Source organism: Rana temporaria, chromosome 3, assembly GCF_905171775.1.
Source record: "Rana temporaria chromosome 3, aRanTem1.1, whole genome shotgun sequence".
Taxonomy (NCBI): domain Eukaryota; kingdom Metazoa; phylum Chordata; class Amphibia; order Anura; family Ranidae; genus Rana; species Rana temporaria.
Window position 1 is genome coordinate 337,349,241 of NC_053491.1, and position 22,359 is coordinate 337,371,599.

Here is a 22,359-nt window from a genome sequence, read left to right on the forward strand (position 1 = left end):
ATGTCTCTAAACAGTCATTTCAGCAAAAAAATATTTTTTCCTTTACAACTCCTTTAACTTTGTAGAGATTTCCTCTCATTTTCTGCTTGTTTGCATCTCTAGGGTAGGAAGTAAAGGAAAATTTCCCTAGCAGGGCACAGGCAGCAAACCCTTTCCCTACCCGTAAAAAGTTTTGACTTTAGATACATTTTAAAGAGGTAAATCTCCATCAAATTAATTGTGGGCGTAATGATGAATGGTATTATTTCAGTGACTTATAACCCTTAAGCCTCGTACACACGATCAGTCCATCTGATGAGAACGGTCTGAAGGACCGTTGTCATCGGTTAACCGATGAAGCTGACTAATGGTCCGTCGCGCCTACACACCATCGGTTAAATAACCGATCGTGTCAGAACGCAGTGACGTAAAACACAATGACGTGCTGAAAAAAATGAAGTTCAATGCTTCCAAGCATGCGTCGACTTGATTCTGAGTATGCGTGGATTTTTAACCGATTTTCGTGCCTACTAACGATCGTTTTTTCCCCATCGGTTAGAAATCCATCGGTTAAATTTAAAGCAAGTTGGCTTTTTTTTTAACCGATTGGTTAAATAACCTATGGGGCCCACACACGATCGGTTTTGACCGATGAAAACGGTCCATCAGACCGTTGTCCTCTGGTTAACCTATCGTGTGTACGAGGCCTTAGTTTATTAATTTCCATTGAAGAGTGTGAAAAATGTGAGCTTACACTTTTAAGTCCTGGTTCACACTGATGTGAGTCTTATTTGGATTTGCATTGTCATCTAAAAATAGTTTGCTATGAAAGCGATTCACATCTGTGCGGTTTGATTCTGATCGGTTAAAACATTTTTTTTTTGAGTTTAAGGGGGGGTCCAGTGCGAATTTTATCTCCAGCTATGCCAAATCCCCTCAGAAATCACATTTATTCGCATTAGAATCACACCTGTCACAACAGAAATCGCACTGTGAAATCACATTTGAAGCGCACTGCATCAGTGTGAACCTAGCTTAAAGGGTTAGTTCACCCCTTGCACAAAATCTATACAAAAAAGTAGCAACCACCCCAACTTTTAACTAGCCTTTGCAGTAGGGTGCACATGGAAGGGCAACGCATTTCACAAACAAAATATTCTAAGCACACTTGCCAGCTTGCCTGCAAAACAACCAAAATGACCCTGTCTGAAAATCCAGGTCGATTTTAAATCGGGATTTAAATCACTAGTAAAAAGGCTTGATTTACAGTAAATCAACTCAATTTAAATTCTAATTTTTAAAGAGCAACTGCCATCTTTGTCCTGCAGCGGCTCCTCCTCTGACCCACAGTTGACTCATCGACCGTCCCATTCACTTTAATGGGATGGCTGATGATGCAGCTGTGACACAACAAGGTGAGATTTGCCTGGAGGGAGCCCACCACTCCTTAAAGGCACAGGGATGCACGGGAAGCCCAGCAAAGCACAATGGCAGCTTAGGGCATCCAGTGCATCACCACATCCAATTCCACCAGCTGTATAAAAAAGTGGGTGTGCTATGCGGGGTAAGCCTGCGCTTAGTACGCCCACCCCCCTTCCACAAAAAAACACCACACTTACACGCACTCGAAATTGAGTTAACATGCACGCACTTTGACCACGCGGTCTCTAAAAAGAGAGGCGAAGGACTAACGGGGCTGGTTGAGCGGGCTAGATCCTCTCACTCCCTTATAGGGAGTCCCTCTGCCCTGTTGGGCTTCAAAGCGGAGCAGGTAGGGCGGGCTGTGTGGGAGGACCCCCTCACACACCCGCCATTGCCACCGGGGCATGGAGAAAGGTGGCAGATTGCCTCTGGGGGAGGCCTGCCTACTCCCAACTCCTGCAGTCCGGCTCCTCTCTCGAGTACACACACAAAATACACTTTAAAAAAAACAAACAAAAAACAAACAAAAAACAAACAAAGATTTGCCAGCACACTTACCAGCTAGTCTGCAAAACAACCAAATTGACCCTATCTAACAATCCACGGTAAAAACAGAGGGTTTTTTTTGCACACATTTGCAAATATATGTGTAAGCCACATGTGCAAAAGCTAATTATAGGTTGGGGTGGTTACCACTTTTTTGTACAGTTGGTTAAATTGGATGTGGTGATGCACAGGATGTGTCCTGTGCATCCCTGTGCCTTTAAGGACGGATGGGCTCCCTCCAGTCACACCTGGACTTAAAGTTACTAGACTAGTAAAGTCCGGCACATTATTTCTTTTTAGGGACCCCCAGCATGTATATGCCATAATTTGATAGTATGCACAGCATATTTAGCACATTATGGCAGACTTGCCTGTCAAAGAAGCCCTCCAGCACTGCGGTGTGATCGATTCGGAGGGTCCCGGACGCTTCCATTTTCATCCAGTCTTCCTTCTGGGTTCCCTACCTTCAGCCAATTGAATGGCCGGACTGTGATGATGTCACTCACTCGCATGTGCGCGGGAGTCACATCGCTGTGGCACAGATCGAAGACATTAGAACCTACTAAACGGCCATATTACTGACACAAACTGCCCATTGGTGGTCATCTGATTCCCACGCAGCATGGGTACAAATTGAGGAAACAGCCTTCAAACTCCCAACATCCTATTCTCCCTCCCTATCTTGGCTCTAGGTCTCTTAAGTGAAAGTTTGTCCCTCAATTCATGAGAGGCTCTGGGAATTGCCTCCACAGGGGACCTCCTCAACAACCAAGGCATATACTTTTTCCAAACTCTGCACGCAAAATATGCCGTCCCCAATCAGGACTTTGACAAGAACCTCTAAATCGGACACATTCGAAATAAATGACTCTGGTCATCCAATACTCTCCCCTCTGACATTCTCCTCTTCTATGAACATCCACCGCCCTCAATTAAAGGAACTTCACACTTTTTTTTAACACTTATTGAATGGACCAGCACCTCAACAAAAACTTTTGTACATGTTAAAATGGGAACAAAACCTCCACTTCTCCACAGACGTTGAACCAATGATACTCTGCGTCTCACACCACACTGAAGTACTCCAAATGTCTTTCCCACTGAGAATCATCGCAGAAACTCCTTTATCAGTGGTACCTCACATAAGCTCGCAAGGTTTTTTCCATCAACTTCACCTCTTTGCTGGCGGTACTGTGGCGAGCAAGGGACAACTATTTAAATATGGTGGACATGCTCAGGTCTCACACTATTCTGGACAGACATTCAGTCTTTGATAAATAATGTTGCTGGTACAAGAGAAATCTTACTGCTGCGGCTGGCCTTGCTGGCCTTGGGTATAGAGCAGGGGTCTCCAAACATTCTAAACAAAGGGCCGGTTTATTGTTCTTCAGACTCTTGGAGGGCCGGACTTTGGCCAGCAGGGGGTGGAAATTTTCCTGGCATCAGTGGAACTAAACATATAATATTAGGGGGAGAAATAGTGCCCCTATCGTTGGTATCATAGGGAGGAATAGTGCCCCATTAGTGGTGTCAGTGGGAGAAATGGTGCTCCACTGTCGGTGTCAGATGTCAGAATAGTGTCTCGTATCAGTGGGAGGGATACTGCCCCAAGGGCTGGATAAAGGCAAGCAAAGGGCCGCATCCAGCCCTCGGGTCACAGTTTGGAGACCACTGGTATAGAGGATTGGCCTAGACATTCCCATATTCCTATCCTGACACACATCCTTATTGCTGTTTGTCGAATCATAGCCATAAATGGAAAAGCAGTACTCTTCCAACCCTTCAACAAGCTATAGCCACTGTCAACCCAGACATGCACCTGGAACACATGTTCGCCTAAGCCAATCTAACCACGCCAAAATTCTTTCTGGCTTGCTGATGCTAGGGCAGAGAAAATTGCCCCCTAACCAAACTTTATGTCTCTCCCCCTTTGTACTAGGCTTCCCTGACATAATATAAGCTGTGATACCAAACCCAGCCAGGTCGACTGCATTTGTAACTTAAATTTGGTCAGTCTTTTTTGTTGCAGCTACAAACCTACTATTAGGCTTCCCCTCCTTTACTAGACCTCTGCCTTTCCTCCTCTTTCTTTCTTTTTCCTTTTCTTCTTGTCCTCTTTTACCCAATACCCAGATGAGTAAAGCATGGTGTTCATTATAGATTCATAACTTATTTTTGCAACCTATTCTGTATTGTATGTCATCTATACCAATTTCCTTGGTTCGTATACTGTACATGTTTCATTTGATTGTTATCGCACTCATATTTGTATGTGCATTCTGTTGAACACCTAATTAAAAATTTAAGATAAAAAATCCCCCCTTCATCATGGCTGCAAAATAATGTAAAAAATGTATAAACATCATAAAAGAGGTTAAATTTTTTTTTTAAGTATTAATCGTATATACAGTGCATCCCGAAAATATTCACAACGCTTCACTTTTTTGTTGTTTTGTTACAGCCTTATTCCAAAATGGATTAAATTCTTTTTTTCCCCTCAAAATTCTACAAAACAATACCCCATAATGACAAGAAGTTTGTTTGAAATGTTTACAAATTTATAAAAAAAAAAAATCCCATGTACATAAATATTCACAGCCTTTACTCTATACTTTGTTGAAGCACCTTTGTCACCAATTACAGCCTCAAGTCTTTTTGAGTATGATGCTACAAGCTTGGCACACCTTTTTTTTTTTTTGCCCAGTTTCTCCCATTCTTCTTTACGGGACCTCTCGAACTCCATCAAGTTGGATGGGGAGCATCGGTACACAGCCATCTGCAGAGATGTTTAATCGTGTTCTGACTGTGCCACTCAAAAACATTCACAGCGTTGTCTCGTAGCCACTCCTTTGATAACTTTGGCTGTGTTCTCATAGTCGTTGTCCCGTTGGAAGCTGAACCTTCATCCCAGTCTGAGGTCCAGAGCACTCTGGAGCAGGTTTTCATCAAGCATGTCTCTGTACATTGCTGCATTCATCTTTCCCTTGATCCTGACTAGTCTCCAAGTTCCTGCTACTGAAAAACATCCCCACAGCACGATGCTGCCACCACCATGCTTGAATGTAGGGATGGTATTGGCCAGGAGATGAGCAGGGCCTATTTCCTCCTGACATGATGCTTGCCATTCAGGCCAAGAGTTCAATCTTTGTTTCATCAGACCAGAGAATTTTGTTTGTCATAGTCTGAGAGTTCTCCAGGTGCCTTTTTGCTAACTCCAGATGGGCTGTCATGTGCCTTTTTACTGAGACATGGCTTCTGTCTGTCCACACTACCATACAGACCTGTTTTATGGAGTGCTGCAGAGATGCTTGTTCTTCTGGAAGGTTCTCCTCTCTCCACAGAGAAACACTGGAGTTCTGTCAGAATGACCATCAGGTTTTTGGTGACCTCAATGACTAAGGACCTTTTCCCTTGATTGCTCAGTTTGGCCAGGTGGCCTGCTCTTGGAAGAGTCCTGGTGGTTCTTAAACTTCTTCCATTTACGGATGATGGAGGCCACTGTGCTCATTGGGATCTTCAATGCTGCAAAAAAAATTCTGTACCCTTCCCCAGATCTGTGCCTTGATACAATCCTGTAGGAGGTCTACAGACAATTACTTAGACTTCATGGCTTGGTTTGAGCTCTGACATGTACTGTTAACTGTGGGACCTTTATATAGACAGGATTGTACATTTCCATCTCATGTCCAATCAACTGAATTTACCACAGGTGGACTCCAATAAAGTTGTAGAAACATCTCAAGGATGATCAGTGGAAACGGGATGCAATTTTGAGTGTCATGGCAAAGGCTGTGAATACTTGCGTACATTGGGCTAGATTCACGTACGGCGGTTTAACTTTGTGCGGGCATAGCGTATGTTATTTACGCTACGCCGCCGCAATTTAGATGGGCAAGTGCAGTATTCACAAAGCACTTGCTCCGTAAGTTGCGGTGGCGTAGCGTAAATTGGCTGGCGTAAGCCCGCCTAATTCAAATGTGGAAGAGGTGGGCGTGTTTTATATAAATGATTGTGACCCCACGTAAATGACGCTTCAAACGAACGGCGCATGCGCCGTTCGTGGACGTATCCCAGTGCGCATGCTCGCAAATAGTCAATGCTTTCGATGTGAACATAACTTACGCCCAGCCCCATTCACGGACGAGTTACGCAGACGTAAAACGTGAAAAATTTGACGGCTGTCCGATGTCCATACTTAACATTGGCTGCGCCATCTTTTTGGTGGTTTATCTTTACACCTGAAAACGCCTTACATAAACAGCGTATCTTTACTGCGACGGCCGTGCGTACGTTCGTGAATAGGCGTATCTTGCTGATTTACATATTCTAGGCGTAAATCAGCGTACACGCCCCTAGCGGCCAGCGTAAATAGACAGCTAAGATACGACGGCGTAGGAGACTTATGCCGGTCGTATCTTAGCAACATTTAAGCGTATCTCAATTTGAGCATACGCTTAAATATACGACGGCGCGGATTCAGACTTACGACGGCGCGTCTACTGATACGCCCATCGTAAGTCTTTCTGAATCTAGCCCATTATGTACAAGGATTTTTTCCTTTTTTCTTTTTCATTTTCAATAAATTTGCAAAGATTTCAAACAAACTTTTTTCACGTTGTCTTTATGGGGTATAGTTTGTAGAATTTTTTAGGAAAATAATGAATTTTAATCCATTTTGGAATAAGGCTGTAACATAACAAAATGTGGAAAAAGTGAAGCGTTGTAAATACTTTCCGGATGCACTGTATACTTCAGAGTGTATGGACTACAGTAAATGCAAAATGCTTGTAGGGATTTATTGTATGTTAATTTTGCTTTTTAGCACCCAGCACATGTAGAAGTAATTCTTAAAGCAGAAGGAAGAGAGCTGATACTATCTCTACAAAGAAACGAGTAAGTACAAGGAAAATAAGTAATGTATACATAATTGTTTATGAATTAAAGTGTAATTTTCTAGCAAAAATATCCAGTGTGTAAAAAGTTAAATTGCCCCAAAATTTCAAACGGTTAAAGAGATTTTCTCTTGGTTTCTGTTGTGCTTCAACACAGGAATTGAAGGAAATCTCTCCAACAGGAAATAGGAAAAAAAAATTACATGAGTTTAATAATTCCATGCGTTATAAAAAGAATGCTTTTTGATACATTTATTTTGCAGGCCATCCTGCAAGTCTGATATCTTTGGAGCATGTTATGATCAGTTCAGTGGTCTGGTTGTTCTATAGCTGTATAGATTGTAATCTTTAGTATCTCCTGTCACTACAATGCCCAAATATTTAAAAGAACTTACTACGTTCACCTTAGTCATATTTTAATCATCTGAATTGTTTTTCTTTATAGTTGACTAAAATAGTGTTAATTAAGTCAATGAAAATATTTTTTGACAACAAAATTAACACTGGTTATGGGCCAGATTCACAAAGGAGATACGACGGAGTATCTCAGATACTCCGTCGTATCTCTCAGGCCCCATACACACCATAGAATCTATCCGCAGATAAATCCCATCAAATGGGTTTCTGCGGATAGATTCTATGGTGTGTACACTCCGTCGGATATTTATCCGCGGATAAATCTCCCCTGGGATGGATTTCCAGCAGATGGATATTTGCTGACATGCTCAACAAATCCATCTGCTGGAATCCATTCCAACGGATGGATCCGCTCGTCTGTACAGACTCACCGGATCCATCCGTCCAAAGGGATTCCCCGCACGCGTCGTAATGATTTGACGCATGCGTGGAATTCCTTATATGACAGCGTCGCGCCCGTCGCCGCGTCATAATAGCGGCGACGGCGCGACACGTCATCGGCAGAGGATTTCAGCGCGGATTTCAATGCGATGGTGTGTACACGCCATCGCATAGAAATCTTCTGAAATCCTCGAGAGGATTTATCCGCGGATACGGTCCGCTGGACCGTATCTGCGGATAAATCCTCTCGTGTGTATGGGGCCTTAGAGTATCTATGCGTAACTGATTCATAGAACCAGTTACGCATAGATATCCCTAAGATCCGACAGGTGTAATTGTTTTACACTGTCGGATCTTAGGATGCAGTACCGCGGCCGCCGCTGGGGGGAGTTCGCGTCGTAAACCAGCGTCGGGTATGCAAATTAGGAGTTACGGCGATCCACAACGTTTTTTTGCGTTGGCTACGTCGCAGCTAGTCTAGTTTCTCATCGCAAAGTTAGTCGTCGTTTTTGGTGCCCTAACTTTAGTCAGCAAACGTATTGCTGTCTAAAGTATGGCCGTCGTTCCCGCGTCGAAATTTAAAAATGAACGTCATTTGCGTAAGCCATCTGGGAATACGGAATTACGCTACGCGTGTCGCCGTTCTAAAAAAATGACGTCACTGCGCGCAAAGCACGACGGGAATTGCGAAACGGAGCATGCGCAGTAGGTCCGGCGCGGGAGCGCGCCTAATTTAAATGGCACACGCCCATTTGAATTGGCCCGCCTTGCGCCGGACGTATTTACGATACACCGCCGCAAGTTTCCAGGTAAGTGCTTTGTGGATCGGGCACTAAAACTGGAAACTTGCGGCGGTGTATCGTAAACGGGTTACGTTACACGGCCGCAAATGTATGTGAATCTGCCCCTATATCACTTGAGCCCTGGTTCACACTGGTGCAATTTGACATGTCAAATCGGCGGCAATGGCACCGTCCTAATCGGTGCGACGCCGCATCTGCAGCGCTGCACCGATTTCAAAAAGTAGTTTCTGTACTACTTTTCGCGGTTTCGGAAAACTATTTACATTGACATCTGTGCAGAAACCTGCACAGATGTCTCTGTAATCGTGGCCAAAATCGGGAGTGAAATCGTGCGAGTTCAGCTGAACTTGCACGGCTTCATTCCCGCATAGAGCATTATTATGGAAGAAGGGAGTAGCACGTATTAAATTAACTACACTGCCGTCGGCAGCGGTGGAGGCGATCGGGTCCTTCTTGGGGCTGGGTATGGAGACGAGTGAGGGGAAGATGGCCCCCACCCGTCTCCATACCATAGCAGGGCGGAAGCGACATCAATCTGTCACTTCTGCCCATAGGTCTTAAAGGGCCCCCTTTTTTTTATTGCATTTTTGTGTAAAGATGAGATCTGAGGTATTTTTGACCCCAGATCTCATATTTAAGAGGTCTTGTCATGCTTTTTTTCTATTAAAAAGTGACACAATTTTTTTCTTTAAAAGAACAGTGTAAAAAAATTAAATAAAAGGTAAAATAAATAAGAAATGTTTTTTTTTTTTTTTAACGCGTCCTGTCCCGTCCCGCCAAGCTCGCGTGCAGAAGCGAACGCATACGTGAGCAAACAAATAGTGTTCAAACCACAAATGTGAGGTATTGCCACGATCAGTAGTAGAGTGAGAGCAATAATTCTAGCCCTAGACCTTCTCTATAACTCAAAACATGCAACCTGTAGAATTTTTTTAAACGCCGCCTATGGAAATTTTTAAGGGTAAAAGTTTGTCGCCATTCCACGAGCGGGTGCAATTTTGAAGCGTGACATGTTGGGTATCAATTTACTCGGCGTAACATTATCTTTCACAATATAAAAAAAAATAGTTTTTAACTTGTAAACAACAAATCTCAGAAAGAGGCTCAGTCCTTAAGTGGTTAAGCTCATATATTATACAGGGCTAAGACAGGGTTTAACTCTTGGTTCAAAGTAACAGTGGGGCAACATTAGGAAGATGGATAAGGGGGGTAGCTGGGTAATCACACATCTACACACTTCTTTTAGCCATATTCTACTTTAGCTAAACCCAAAGATGGTTAGTATGGTTGAGGTCAGGGCTCTGTGCAGGCCGCTCAGGTTCCTCTTTGCCATTCTTGTCAAAGCATGTGTTTATGGAGCTGGCTTTGTGCACTGGGGCACATTCACTGTGAAACGGAAAAAGTGCCTTCCCCAAATTGCTGCCACAATGTTCAAAGGGCACAATGGTGTAATATTTATTTGTATGCTGTAGTATTGACAATACCCTTCACTGGGGACAACGGAACTCAGTCATTTGGAATGGTGTCTCCATATTTTTGGAGCATACAGTGGTAGGCAGTGGCTGTGCGCCCATAAAGGGTGCAGGAGCGCCGCCCCCCTCTCCTGCACCGCTCTAATCCCCATAGATAGATTCATGCATTGCATGAATCTATCTCTGGTCGCTGCTGACACCCCCTATTTAGGTGTCCGGCCCTTTTTCGGTCACCGGGCACCTGAATTACAACGGTGGGGGTGTTTTCTGGAATCAACAATGTGAGAAGCGGGCGCAACGCTGTGTGTTTGCTTCTCACTCCGCTGTATGTTAGCAAAACAAAGGAATTTGCTTTGCTAACATTGAACCCCCTTTCAGCCAATCGGGTGTGCCGGGTCTGTGTTACTTGTCACCTGATTGGCTGAAATGACAAGCATTGTGATTGAACGCTTATCAGGCGTCCAATTAGCAGAGGAGGAGCAGGCGGGAGAAAACATCAGATCGGGGAAGAAATGGACACCGCTCGCCGTCACCCGCTGCCGACCCGAGACAAGGTAAGTGCCGGGCAGATGGGGGGCACAGTGGCAGCATTTGGGGCACAGTGGCAACGTTTGATGGGCAAAGTGGTAACATTTGTGGCACAGTGGCAGCGTTTGCGCACAGTGGCAGCATTTGGGGCACAGCGGCAATGTTTAATGGCCAAAGTGGCAGCGTTTGGGGCACATGGCAGCATTTGGGGCACAGTGGCTGCGTTTGATGGGAAAAGTGGGTGCGTTTGATGGGCACAGTGTCTGCGTTTGATGGGAACAGTGGCTGCATTTGATGGCACAGTGGCTGCGTTTAATGGTACAGTGATGGCGTTTGATGGCACAGTGGCTGCGTTTGATGGGCACAGTGAGGCTGTAATTGATGTGTGTGTGTGTGATGTGTGTTTTTTTTTTTTTTTCAGAATTTGCGCCCCCCCCCAAAAAAATTTAGCACCAGCCGTCACTGGTGGTAGGTGTGATGAGCAGTTGTTGACAAACCTTTGGCCACCAGCACTAATAAATCTATCTATATCTATTATTGTAATTATTTTTTGTTAGAATGTCCATTTTAAGTGTCAAATTCTGCCTTTCATCAATAAAGACATATTAGGATCTTAAGAGCTTCCTGTCTGCAGCAATGGAAGCAAAATAATGATCTTGGTTATTTCTACCAAAGGACATCAAACTTAAAAGGATATTATGTAGTCCTTCTGTGTTCTTATTTTGAGTTGTTTTGGGTCGCTGTGTATCCAACAAAACAAATCGAAGGACACTAAGGCTGCATTCACACCTAGGCGACAAGTAACGCCGCGTACGCGGCGTATTTTGCTGCGATTCGTTTAACTTTTTTTTTTTTTTTTTTTTAACAAATCATTTCCATTGCTGTCTATGGCCGAACGCCAATGCCGCCTGAAAAAAAGGGTCCGGGACTTGTTTTCAGGCGGCAGGCGTACGGTGTTTCGGCGTTCGGCGTGAACCATCTCATAGGCAGCAATGGAAATTCGCCCCTCCAGCGTGTCGGGCGTTTTGTCGCCAAGGTGTGAATGGAGCCTCAAGGGAACAATATGTACACTGCCATTGCCGTCCTCATGCTAAAAATGCTAGCATCGGATGGACTCTAACTGTAGACATCGGAGGCCTCAATCTCTCAAACGGCATGGGGGGCACAGACATGTTGCACGATCCTATCTCGTGGGCGGGCAATCACTCTGTCCTTTGGCGCCAACTTGCCCTACGTCGTCTCACGCAGGGGTGGGTAACTCCTCCCACTTTGAGTTATTTTCTGGGCACATTGCAGACACACATCACTCCGCTGCAGGTGCGCCCAGACTTTCACTACCTGAAATTAACTCCTTCCTCACCGCACAGTCCAAACTCCACGACAATTCCTGGCTCTCAATGGCAGAATAAGATTTCACAGTTCCGTTGTCAGAGGCAACAGCCTATCCCGGATGAGCCCCTACGTGTAGCACGACCCCCTGAGGAGCTGCTGGTTTGTTTTGGGTGGCATGTTACCTCTTTGACTCCGCCGTCTAGGGTAGTTGATGAGAGCAGTAGTAATGGAATTTCCACACAGCAGGTGTCTTTTTCTTGTGCTTTTGTTTTTCCCAACAAGGTAAAACAGTTGTACTTGGTGATGAATTGAAGAATAGCAGAGATTGAGAACACAGATTCAGGTGTAGGTAAAAGGAAACAGTCCTGCTTCCAACGACAAACTTAACTTCGGCACTCCAGCCGGAATGGGTATAGTGCACCTGGACAGGCCTCTCTCACAAGCCTGGCAGCCAGAATAACACTTGTACTTGGGGTTAAGTCTCTGCCACAGACCCTCCCAATGGTTGCAGAAAATAGTAGTCTGAAGTCCTTTTGACTTAACACCTGGATCTCCTTCAGGTAGTTTAGATTTTGTGTACTGACTGATAGGCGGCCATCATCCAGCCTCTCAGTGTCTGGTTCCCCTGGTCCCCGATGGATGGTCAGGCCCCTATTGGAACACCAGCCTCTCTTGGTACTCCTCAGGCAGACTCTCCACTGAACAGCCTCCTCCAACAGGACGGACAGCCCAGGACCTCTTTAGGTGGGGACCCAGTCGATTACTGAGTCCCAAGTGGCAGATCAATTGCTCCAGGCCAATGTGGTCCCAGAGCCAGGATCTCTGGGTAGCACGTGCACCCCGGCCCAGAAGGCCATTTGCCGGGGCGTCGTGGAATGGCTACCCTGAAGATGGTACAACAGGCTCATACCAGGAGTATGAAGTGTTGGGGTAACAAACTCTTTAAGTTGAGGTCTTTTACCTTTTTGCTTTTACCCACTTTAGGGCCCTCTTCTCCCCTCGTTTCTTATCCTGGTGCCATAGGGGTAGGATGTACAGTGATATATCCCAAAGACGGTGACAGACTGCTAGAAAAGCTTGACAGAAAAGTTGACTCTATCCAGAACTAGAGTTTGGCTTTAAAGGGGTTGTAAAGGTTTGTTTTTTTATTTTCTAAATAGGTTCCTTTAAAGCGGTTCTCCACCCTAAAGTGAAGTCCCGCTGATCGGAACCCCCCCCCCCTCCGGTGTTACATTTGACACCTTTCAGGGGGGAGGGGGCTGCAGATACCTGTCTAAAGACAGGTATTTGCACCCACTTCCGGCCCGGCATTCACGGGCAAAAGACGGGCATTTCGTCACATCCCGTCATACCCCCCCCCCCCCCCGTTGTGTGCTGGGAACACTCGGCTCCCAGCACACAGCGGGAGCCAATCGGCGGGCGCAGCGCGACTCGCGCATGCGCCGTAGGGAACCGGGCAGTGAAGCTGGAGCGCTTCACTTCCTGGTTCCCTCACCGTGAATGGAGGGGGGAGCAGCAGGGTGACGAGCGATCGCTCGTCCTCTGCTGCGGACGCCGCTGGACTCCAGGACAGGTAAGTGTCCTAATATTAAAAGTCAGCAGCTGCAGTATTTGTAGCTGCTGGCTTTTAATATTTTTTTCCAGGGAACATCCGCTTTAAGCTAGTGCATTGTTGGTTTACTTACCTTTTCCTTCGATTTCCCTTCTAAAAATTTTTTCCTTTGTTTTCTTTGTCTGAATTTCTCACTTCCTCCTCAGTAAGCTGTTCAGGAAGCTGTTCTGGCTGACTAACCACCGCTCTGATGATGGTGTGAAGCTTACTGAGGAGAAACAGGAAGTGAGAAATTCAGACAAAGAAAATAAACATTTAGTAGTGAAATTGAAGGAAAATATAAAACAAACCTTTACAGCCCCTTTAAGGCAGAATAAAAGCCTGGAGAATTTAGCTGCTAAAGAGTCTCAGCTTCTTTATTGCAGTGTGGAGATGGGACGGACCCATACTCCTAGGAAGAATCTTTCGATGGGAGTCTCCAAGAAATACAAAAAAAAAACTGGTGAGCACCCTCCTGAATTGAATACCTGCTGTTGGTGGTGTCTGCCTTTGAAACCGACATGTAATGTACACCATACTGTATTATCTCGGTAGAATAGATTAAAGTGTCCAATGTATTGTTTTCATCTGATATTACCAGCCATTATTAAAGGATAAGAAATAGCTGTGACTTTGTTTTTTCCTGCAAGATGTGACCTCAGGATGCTGAATGCGTGCCCTTGTCTGGAGTGAGTGATGAGATCATGCTGATGACATCACACTGTCTGCCTACAACAACCCTCTGACAGTGATTTCATTGTGCGATATATACTGTGGCTCTCATCCAGAATCTCTATTCCCCTCTGACACCCAGCAAGCTTTTAGTTTAATGAAACCTGTTCGCTGGACCTCCTTCCCCCTCCCCTATGCTAGCATGGAGGAAGAGGACGGGGTGGCTGCTGCTTTTATGACAATCTCTTAATGACATTATCTGTGTGCAACTTCCGACAGAATCAAATCTGGAAGGAAGAAAGTGAAAAGGGAAAAAGCATCGCGTAAGCTAAAAAGCACAAAGAAAGCTGATTATTCAGTATCTACACTACAACATATGCTGGCCTTAATTACATCTAATGGATAAATGAATAGTCTCGGTAAAACAGTATGGTTATATATTTTCCTAATGTTATACTGCATGCAAACAACAGTAAAAAAAGTTTTACTAGTGGTGAAAATATGATTGCATTTAATGTCATGTGATTAAAGGTCAACTTAAAAAAACAAAACAAAAAAAAAAACAGCCCAAGCTTCTTAGGCCGCGTACACACGATCGGTTAAACCGATGAGAATGGTCTAATGGACCGTTTTCATCAGTCCAAACCGATCGTGTGTGGGCCCCATCGGTTATTTATCCATAGGTTAAAAAAAAGCAATCTTGTTTTAAATTTAACCGATGGATACCTAACCGATAGAAAAAAACGATCGTTTGTAGGCACGTCCATCGGTTAAAAATCCACACATGCTCAGAATCAAGTCGACGCATGCTTGGAAGCATTGAACTTCGTTTTTTTCAGCACGTCGTTGTGTTTTACGTCACCGCGTTCTGACACGATCGTTTTTTTAACCTATGGTGTGTGGGCGCGACGGACCATCAGTCAGCTTCATCGGTTAACCGATGAAAACGGTCCATCAGACCGTTTTCATCGGATGGACCGATCGTGTGTACAGGGCTTTAGGCTCCTAACATAATCTAAACTAGAACCCCCCGACCAAGTGCTTACTTACCTATTCCTTGCAGCTGCCTCTTCCCGTGGTTATAGCATTTTGCCTGAAATGCTATTTGGCACTGCCTGCGCCTGCGCAGAAACTCCTCCTAGATTTGATTGGGGAGGCACTCCTAGCATAGAAAGGGTGGACTTTTTTTTTGGAAATCGCACCTTTAAACTGCACCCTAATAATATCTTATTTGTGACCTTTCGGTCAGTTAAATATACCATATAAGCATTTTGTTACATCTCTTATAAGTGCAAAAAATACCTGTTGAGCCTTTCAGAAATCCATTTTTTTCTAATTCTGTGCACTCTCCTGAGATCTCCTAAGGGAGCGCATTCAGCGCAGTACAAATCACATATCAAATCAAATCTCTAAAGCACTATAATCAGTCAGGCCATCTCCCACCTTTATTATGGAGATTACAGAGTTGTCAGTGTTCAGTAGTCCTTCCAGTGCAATGCTGCTCCTCCTTAAGCCTCGTACACACAATAAAAATATTAGGCGAATGATTGTACGTTTTTTGTTTTTGCATGATTGTCCTTTTTTTGTTTTTTTTGCATGCTAGTCTCATATTGAAAACCAATAGGTTACTAAAGTTACAAAAACTCTCGTACAACAGAATACAATTTCAGAAATAATGTAATGTATTGCAATGTATTCTTTCAAAAAAACATTTGTTCTGTTATTGAACGAGAATAATGTTGTACTTGTCCCTTTGAATATTTTTGTACGAACTGTCATGATCGGCTCTCGAAAGTTGTGTACTAATGATCAGATTATCGGACGATCGATCCAAAAGCTGTATTTTTCTTCCCATTGTCTCCTTGTGTGCACTAAGCATTAGATACAGTTAGGTAGATTCACAAAGAGTTAGGCCGGCTTATCAGTAGATAAGCCGGCCTAACTCAGAATCTACGCCGACTTATGTTTAAGTGTATGCTCAAACAGAGATACGCTTAAACATATCTAAGATACGACGGCTTGCGCCGTCCTATCTTAGATTGCAATATTTCGGATGGCCGCTAGGTGGCGCTTCCATTGCGGTCGGCGTAGAATATGTAAATGAGTAGATACACCGATTCACGAACGTACGCCCGGCCGACGCAGTACTTTTACACCGTTTACGTAAGAGATAGGCCGCGTAAAGTTAGAGCTAGGCCCTAGTTGGAATAGTAACGTCAAGTATGGCCGCCGTTCCCACGTCGAAATTCGAATTTTTTACGTCGTTTGCGTAAGTCGTCCGTGAATCGGGATTTACGTCGTTTACGTCCACGTCGAAATCAATAGGCCCGTGCAGCGTACTTAGCCGCAATGCACACTGGGAAATGTAGGCGCCCGGCGCATGCGCAGTAAAAAAAAACTTCAAAAATGTAAGGTCAAGCCTTATTAACATAAAACACGCCATCCTTACACACATTTGAATTTGGCGCCCTTACGCCCGCCCGCTATAGGCTACGCCGCAGTAACATAGCAGGCAAGTACATTGTGAATCCTGTACTTGCCTAGCTAACTTACGGCGGCGTAGCCTAAACACGCTAAGCTACACCGCCGCAAGTTTAGGCATCTGTACGTGAATCTACCTAAGTATAATTACTGAGTGTTGTCAGCCTAGGACAAGAAGTGCATAGCTCCCAACTGTCCCTCATTTGGAAGGGCTGTCCCTCTTTTAGAACTGACACCCTCTGTCCCTCTTAAGTTATCCCTCTTTATGGTGTTCTGTATAGACCTCTATCAAATCTATTTACCTACCAGATGTAATACATTACAAGACCCGGACCTTTATGCAGGTAAAGGACCTGGCCAGTTTTTGCGATTCGGCACTGCCTCGCTTTAACTGACAATTGCGTGGTCGTGCGATGTGGCTCCCAAACAAAATTGGCGTCCTTTTTTTCCCACAAATAGAGCTTTCTTTTGGCGGTATTTGATCACCTCTGCGGTATTTATTTTTTGCGCTATAAACAAAAATACAGCGACAATTTTGAAAAAAAGGCAATATTTGTTACTTTTTGCTATAATAAATATCACCCAAAAATGTATAAAAAAAACTTTTTTTTTCCTCAGTTTAGGCCGATACGTATTCTTCTACCTATTTTTGGTAAAAATCGCAATAAGCATTTATCGATTGGTTTGCGCAAAATTTATAGCGTTTACAAAATAGGAGATGGTTTTATTGCATTTTTATAATTTTTTTTTTTTTTTTACTACTAATGGCGGCGATCAGCGATTTTTTTTTTCATGACTGCGACATTATGGCGGACACATCGAACAATTTTGACACATTTTTGGGACCATTGTCATTTTCACAGAAAAAAATGCTATAAAAATGCATTGTTTACTGTGAAAATGACAATTGCAGTTTGGGAGTTAACCACTAGGGGCCGCTGTAGGGGTTATGCGTGACCTCATATGTTTTTCTAACTGTAGGGGGGCGGGGCTGGACGTGTGACGTCATTGATTGTGTTTCCATATATCAGGGAACACACAATCAATGAAGCTGCCACTGTGAAGAACGGGGAAGCTGTTTACACACAGCTCTCCCCGTTCTTCAGCTCTGTGGTCCGATTGCGGGACTCCGGCGGCGATCAGGTCCGCGGCTGGGCACTTAAAGAGGACGTACAGGTACGTGCTTGTGCCCAGCCGTGCCATTCTGCCGACGTATATCTGCAGGAGGCGGTCCTTAAGTGGTTAAACCAATTACCCAGCCTCTAAGTTATTGTAGTTGCCATTTATGAATGAATGAATGAATGAAAAACTTATATAGCGCGGCACATGCGAACTGAATCGCCTCTGGGCGCTTGTTGTTAGTGTCTCATGCCTTTCAGAAAAGCAGGGTTTTGATCTGCCTTCTGAAAGACAGGTGGTTTTGCTCCAACCGAATGCTGGTTGGTAAAGCATTCCAAAGCCTGGGGCCCTGGAAAGCAAACCTTCTTTCTCCTTTGGACTTGTATTTGGTTATAGGAACCTTGACCAGATTTTGGTCGGTGGAACGCAGAATGCGGCTGCAATTGTGCGGTTTGATCTTGTCGCATAGATATCTAGGAGCCTTCCCATGGATGCACTTATGTGTCAGGCAGAGTGCTTTGAATGCAATTCTGTCTTTCACTGGCAGCCAGTGAAGGGATCTCAGTGAAGGTGAGATTGATTCCCAAGATTTTTTCCCAGTCACCAGTCTAGCGGCCGTATTCTGTACGACTTGGAGACGAGCGATTTGGTACTTGGGTAGCCCGAGGTAAAGGGCATTTGCATAGTCCAGTCTGGAATTCACGATAGATCCCACCACGACTGCTACGTCTTCTTTGGGAATAAATGGAATCAGTCTGCGTAGTAGGCGCATCAAATGGTGCGCCCCGCTGACTACTGACCCTATTTGTGCGTCCATTGTCATGAAGGTGTCAAACGTGACTCCCAGACTTTTGACTTTGGAGCTAGGGGCGATGATTTGTCCCAGAATGGGAGATGGTGTCCAGTTTGTTGTCGGTGATTTCTTCCGACTGGCATCGAAGATAAAGAGTTCTGTTTTAGCACTATTGAGTTTGAGATAACTCTTAGTCATCCAGTTTTCTATTGAAGAGAGACAATTCTCTAAACTTAGATGATGATCCTTTTTGTGGCAGATGCGAAAATACAACTGCGTGTCGTCTGCATAAGAGTGATAAAGTAGTTCATGGCTACTGATAATATCAAAGAGAGGACGAAGATAGATATTAAACAGCACTGGTGATAAGGGGGATCCTTGGGGGACCCCACATGACACCGTGCGTTTTTCTGACGTGAAGGATCCCAGTTTCACTGTTTGTGATCGGTTTCCTAGAAAAGAGGAGAACCATGGTAAGGCATCTTCTGAGACTCCGGCGACTTCTGTTAGTCGTCTCAGTAGCAATCCATGGTCTACTGTGTCAAAAGCAGCGCTTAGGTCCAGCAGAACCAGGAGAGATGATTCTCCTTCGTCTGCGGCCTCGAGCGCATCGTCCCATATTTTCAGTAAGGCCGTTTCTGTCCCGTGTCCGGGGCGGAACCCGGATTGAAATGGATCGAGTAGGTTGTGGGTGTCCAGATGCTGTTGCAGCTGATTTACCACCACTTTCTCCATTATCTTGGACAGAGCATTTAGACTTGTTATGGGACGGCGGTGAGTTGGGTCCATAGGATCCAAATAAGGTTTTTTCAATATCGGCAGGATTGTGCCCTCTTTCAGCGGGGAAGGCACTATGCCTTCCTTAAATGACTGATTTATAAGCTGCGTGATCGGAGGCGCCAGGATGTCGGCACATTCCTTCAGTAGCTTGGTGGGAATGATGTCATTCGGTGCTGTGCTGTCGCGCAGCAGACCAATGAGTTTTTTTGTTGTATCGATGGAGATGGGTTCCAAAGTGAACTTAGTTGATTGTAGAGGCGTTCGGTCGTTGTTTTGATTGAAGACGGGGCTGAGTGGAGTATTGTTTTGCCGAATACTTACCCGAATTTTCTCAATTTTGTCGATGAAGAAATCCGATAGTTCATTGCAGAACTCTTGGGTGTCTGAAGTGGGGACTTCTAGACATCCAGGATTCATGGTCTGGGTGACCATCCTGAAGAGTTCGCGAGGGCGATTCAGTGCGCTGTTAATCACCCTGGAGAAGTGAAGTTTTTTGGCTTTGAAAATTTCCTTGTGATAGCGCGTAGTTACTGCTTTGTAGATGTTGAGGTGGTCTTCTGACGGGCTTCTTTTCCAGGAGGCTTCCGCCCTTCTGCGCTCTTGCTTCAATATCGACAGTTGGTTATTGAACCAGCTGGACTTATTTTCCCGGCTGCGAAGTTTGCGCTTTGGTGCTGCTAAGTCGGCTGACTGTAGCAGAGCTGCATTCATGGCATCCAAAGTATCTGAGGCTGCTAGCTGAGGAGGAATAGCCCCAATTCGGTTTCCCAGGGTGGATCTGAAGAGTTCCGAGTGGAGCTTCCTCTGAGATCTAGCCCAGTGTATTGTCACCGGCTTGGGTACTTTCCTGACTAATGGAGTTCTGGGGATTATGAAGCTGATTGCATGGTGGTCTGTCCATGGCAAAGGTTCATTTCCCACAATATTAATTTTCAGATTTTGTCTGAAAATTAGGTCGAGTGTGTGACCTGAAGCATGCGTTGGTCCGCGTATAAGTTGTTGAAGTCCCAATCCTTCCAGGTGGTTGATGCAGGCATCCGCGATGGGATCCTGTGAGGAGTTAGCCCACAAATTGAAATCCCCGAGCAGCAAAAGATGATTACCGCTAAGGGTGTAGGTGGAAATGAACTCCGTTAATGCTGAAATCAGCTGCGATTTGGGCCCAGGGGGCCTATAGCAGAGGAGAATATGAACGGTCTCCTGAGAATGAGCTTGAAGTTGAAGCGTAAGGGTTTCCATGAAAGGAAGAGGATTTTGAAGGACCGGTTTAGTGATTGCAATATGCGACTTATGAATCACCGCCAGTCCTCCTCCCCTTTGCCCTATTCTATTTTCCGTTAAGATGCGATAGTTTGCTGGCACCAGTTCTCCGAGAATGGTGTTGCAATCGTCTGACAGCCAACTTTCCGTAATAAAGAGGCAGTCTAGATCGTATTGTAGTAAGAAATCATGGATTTCTGATCGGTGTTTAACTGCTGATCTAGTGTTAAGCAAAGCACATGATATGTGCTTGAGCTGTGTTGAATGATTGAAATATTTGATGATCGATCGATGATCGAACCTCAAAAGTTGATCTGATTTTAAGGTTATTGTGGTGGCGGCAGGCAATGTAGTAGCGAATTGTCTCAGACCCCAAATGGTTTCTGCAGAGTAACGCAACTTAACCATTGCTGCCAGTCACCAAGGGCTGGGGTGCGGGCGTAGGGAGAGAGAGGATTCGAGAATCCTAGCTCAAGGGAAATGGGATTTTATTTTTGGTCCAGAGGAAGGCAAAAAACCCTGGGCAAGCTGGCCAATGTGCTGCGGCAGGGAAAAAATTCCTTCCTGATCCCTAAAGGCGATCGGCTCAAAACCCTGGATCAAAAGACTAACGGCTTGTGGAGGGGAAAAAAGGGGTGTCACTGCTGCTGGGTGTCACTGCTGCTGGGTGTACCAAAATAATGGCTGCCAGGCAAAGCACAGGACCCGGGCTGGGGGGGGGGCTGTCAGCTTGGTAAAAATGCTATTTACCGATAAAGTTGCTGAGCAGGGGGCCTCTGGGGGTGTGGGGGTGAATATCCAGAGCAAACTGTGCTTAGGAATTAAGTGTAAGGAGAAAAAGAGCGGCGCGCCGGTAGGCCGCGGCTGAAGCCGCGGGCTTTCCTAAGGTGCGGCGGCCGCGAGAAGGAGCAGGCCGGCGCGGAGGTGAAAGAACACCCAGAAACGCCGGAAATACACCCAGGGGGGGTGATTTGGGACCACCACAAAGTGGGTGGCCGTGCGGGCGATAGATGCCGGCGAGAGGTAGTATGGAAAGCCGCAGTGTGGGGTCTGTGTGACGGCTGCCCTGATAAGGACGGCCGTCAGTGGATCCCCAGGATGTCAGGCCCTGAGATGCAGGGTCTTACCTGCGGAAGAGAGGAGTCCTCGTGGAGAGCGAGATGCTGGTTCCAGGGAGCTTGTTTCGTGGAGCGTCTAGCCTAGCAGCTGCCTAGCCTCTGACTGCCAGGTCTGGGTGGAAGCAGGCTCGTATGCGGAAGGTCCGAAGCGCCCTACTCCACCGCTGACACTGACTGACTGATCTGACTGACTGACTCACTGACTGATTTTGCCACCAAGGTCCAATATACTGCCAATATAATGGAAAAGTGGTGAAAAAATATATATTTTTTGTCTTAAAGTGGATGTAAACCCAAAATGTTTTATTTTATTTTTTGATGTCACAATGTAGAGTATAATATTTCCTATCATCTGTGCCCAGTCTTGCCACACAGAGTTAATCCAGCTCTGAGCAATCCTCTTTTATTGTTCAGTGAAATAAAACGGACTTACAGAGAAAAAACTTAGTTTTCCCGCCCTCTTGCTGTGAGTGACAGGTTATTTACATATCTCATGCACTAGCCTGGAGACAGGCATTATTTTTTAATTCCCACCCCCACTCCTTTTTTGAAGTCATGTGGTTCATTTTCTGGATTTTGACTGGATGTTAGTGACCATAGCAGAATTTAGTGTAAGGAATACACAGGAAAAAATGCATGTTGACAAGGGGAGTGTAGAGGAGGGCGGGGAGTCTACTGACATCACGACTCCACCCACAGAGCTCTAGACAACAGATCCACCCACAGAATCTGCAGTTTTTCAGTTCTTATAACAGACAGAGGGGAGACATTTG

The 22,359-nt window shown here is 45.2% G+C and overlaps 1 protein-coding gene across 1 annotated transcript in view; it reads left to right on the forward strand.

Annotated features, from left to right (window-relative positions):
• ADAM19 (ADAM metallopeptidase domain 19) overlaps positions 1-22,359 on the forward strand; it is a 143,729-nt gene that overhangs the window by 24,796 nt on the left and 96,574 nt on the right. Inside the window, exon 3 of the mRNA XM_040345076.1 lies at positions 6,770-6,840. Coding sequence (XP_040201010.1) covers positions 6,770-6,840 — 71 coding nt within the window. The remainder of the gene's footprint in view (positions 1-6,769; positions 6,841-22,359) is intronic.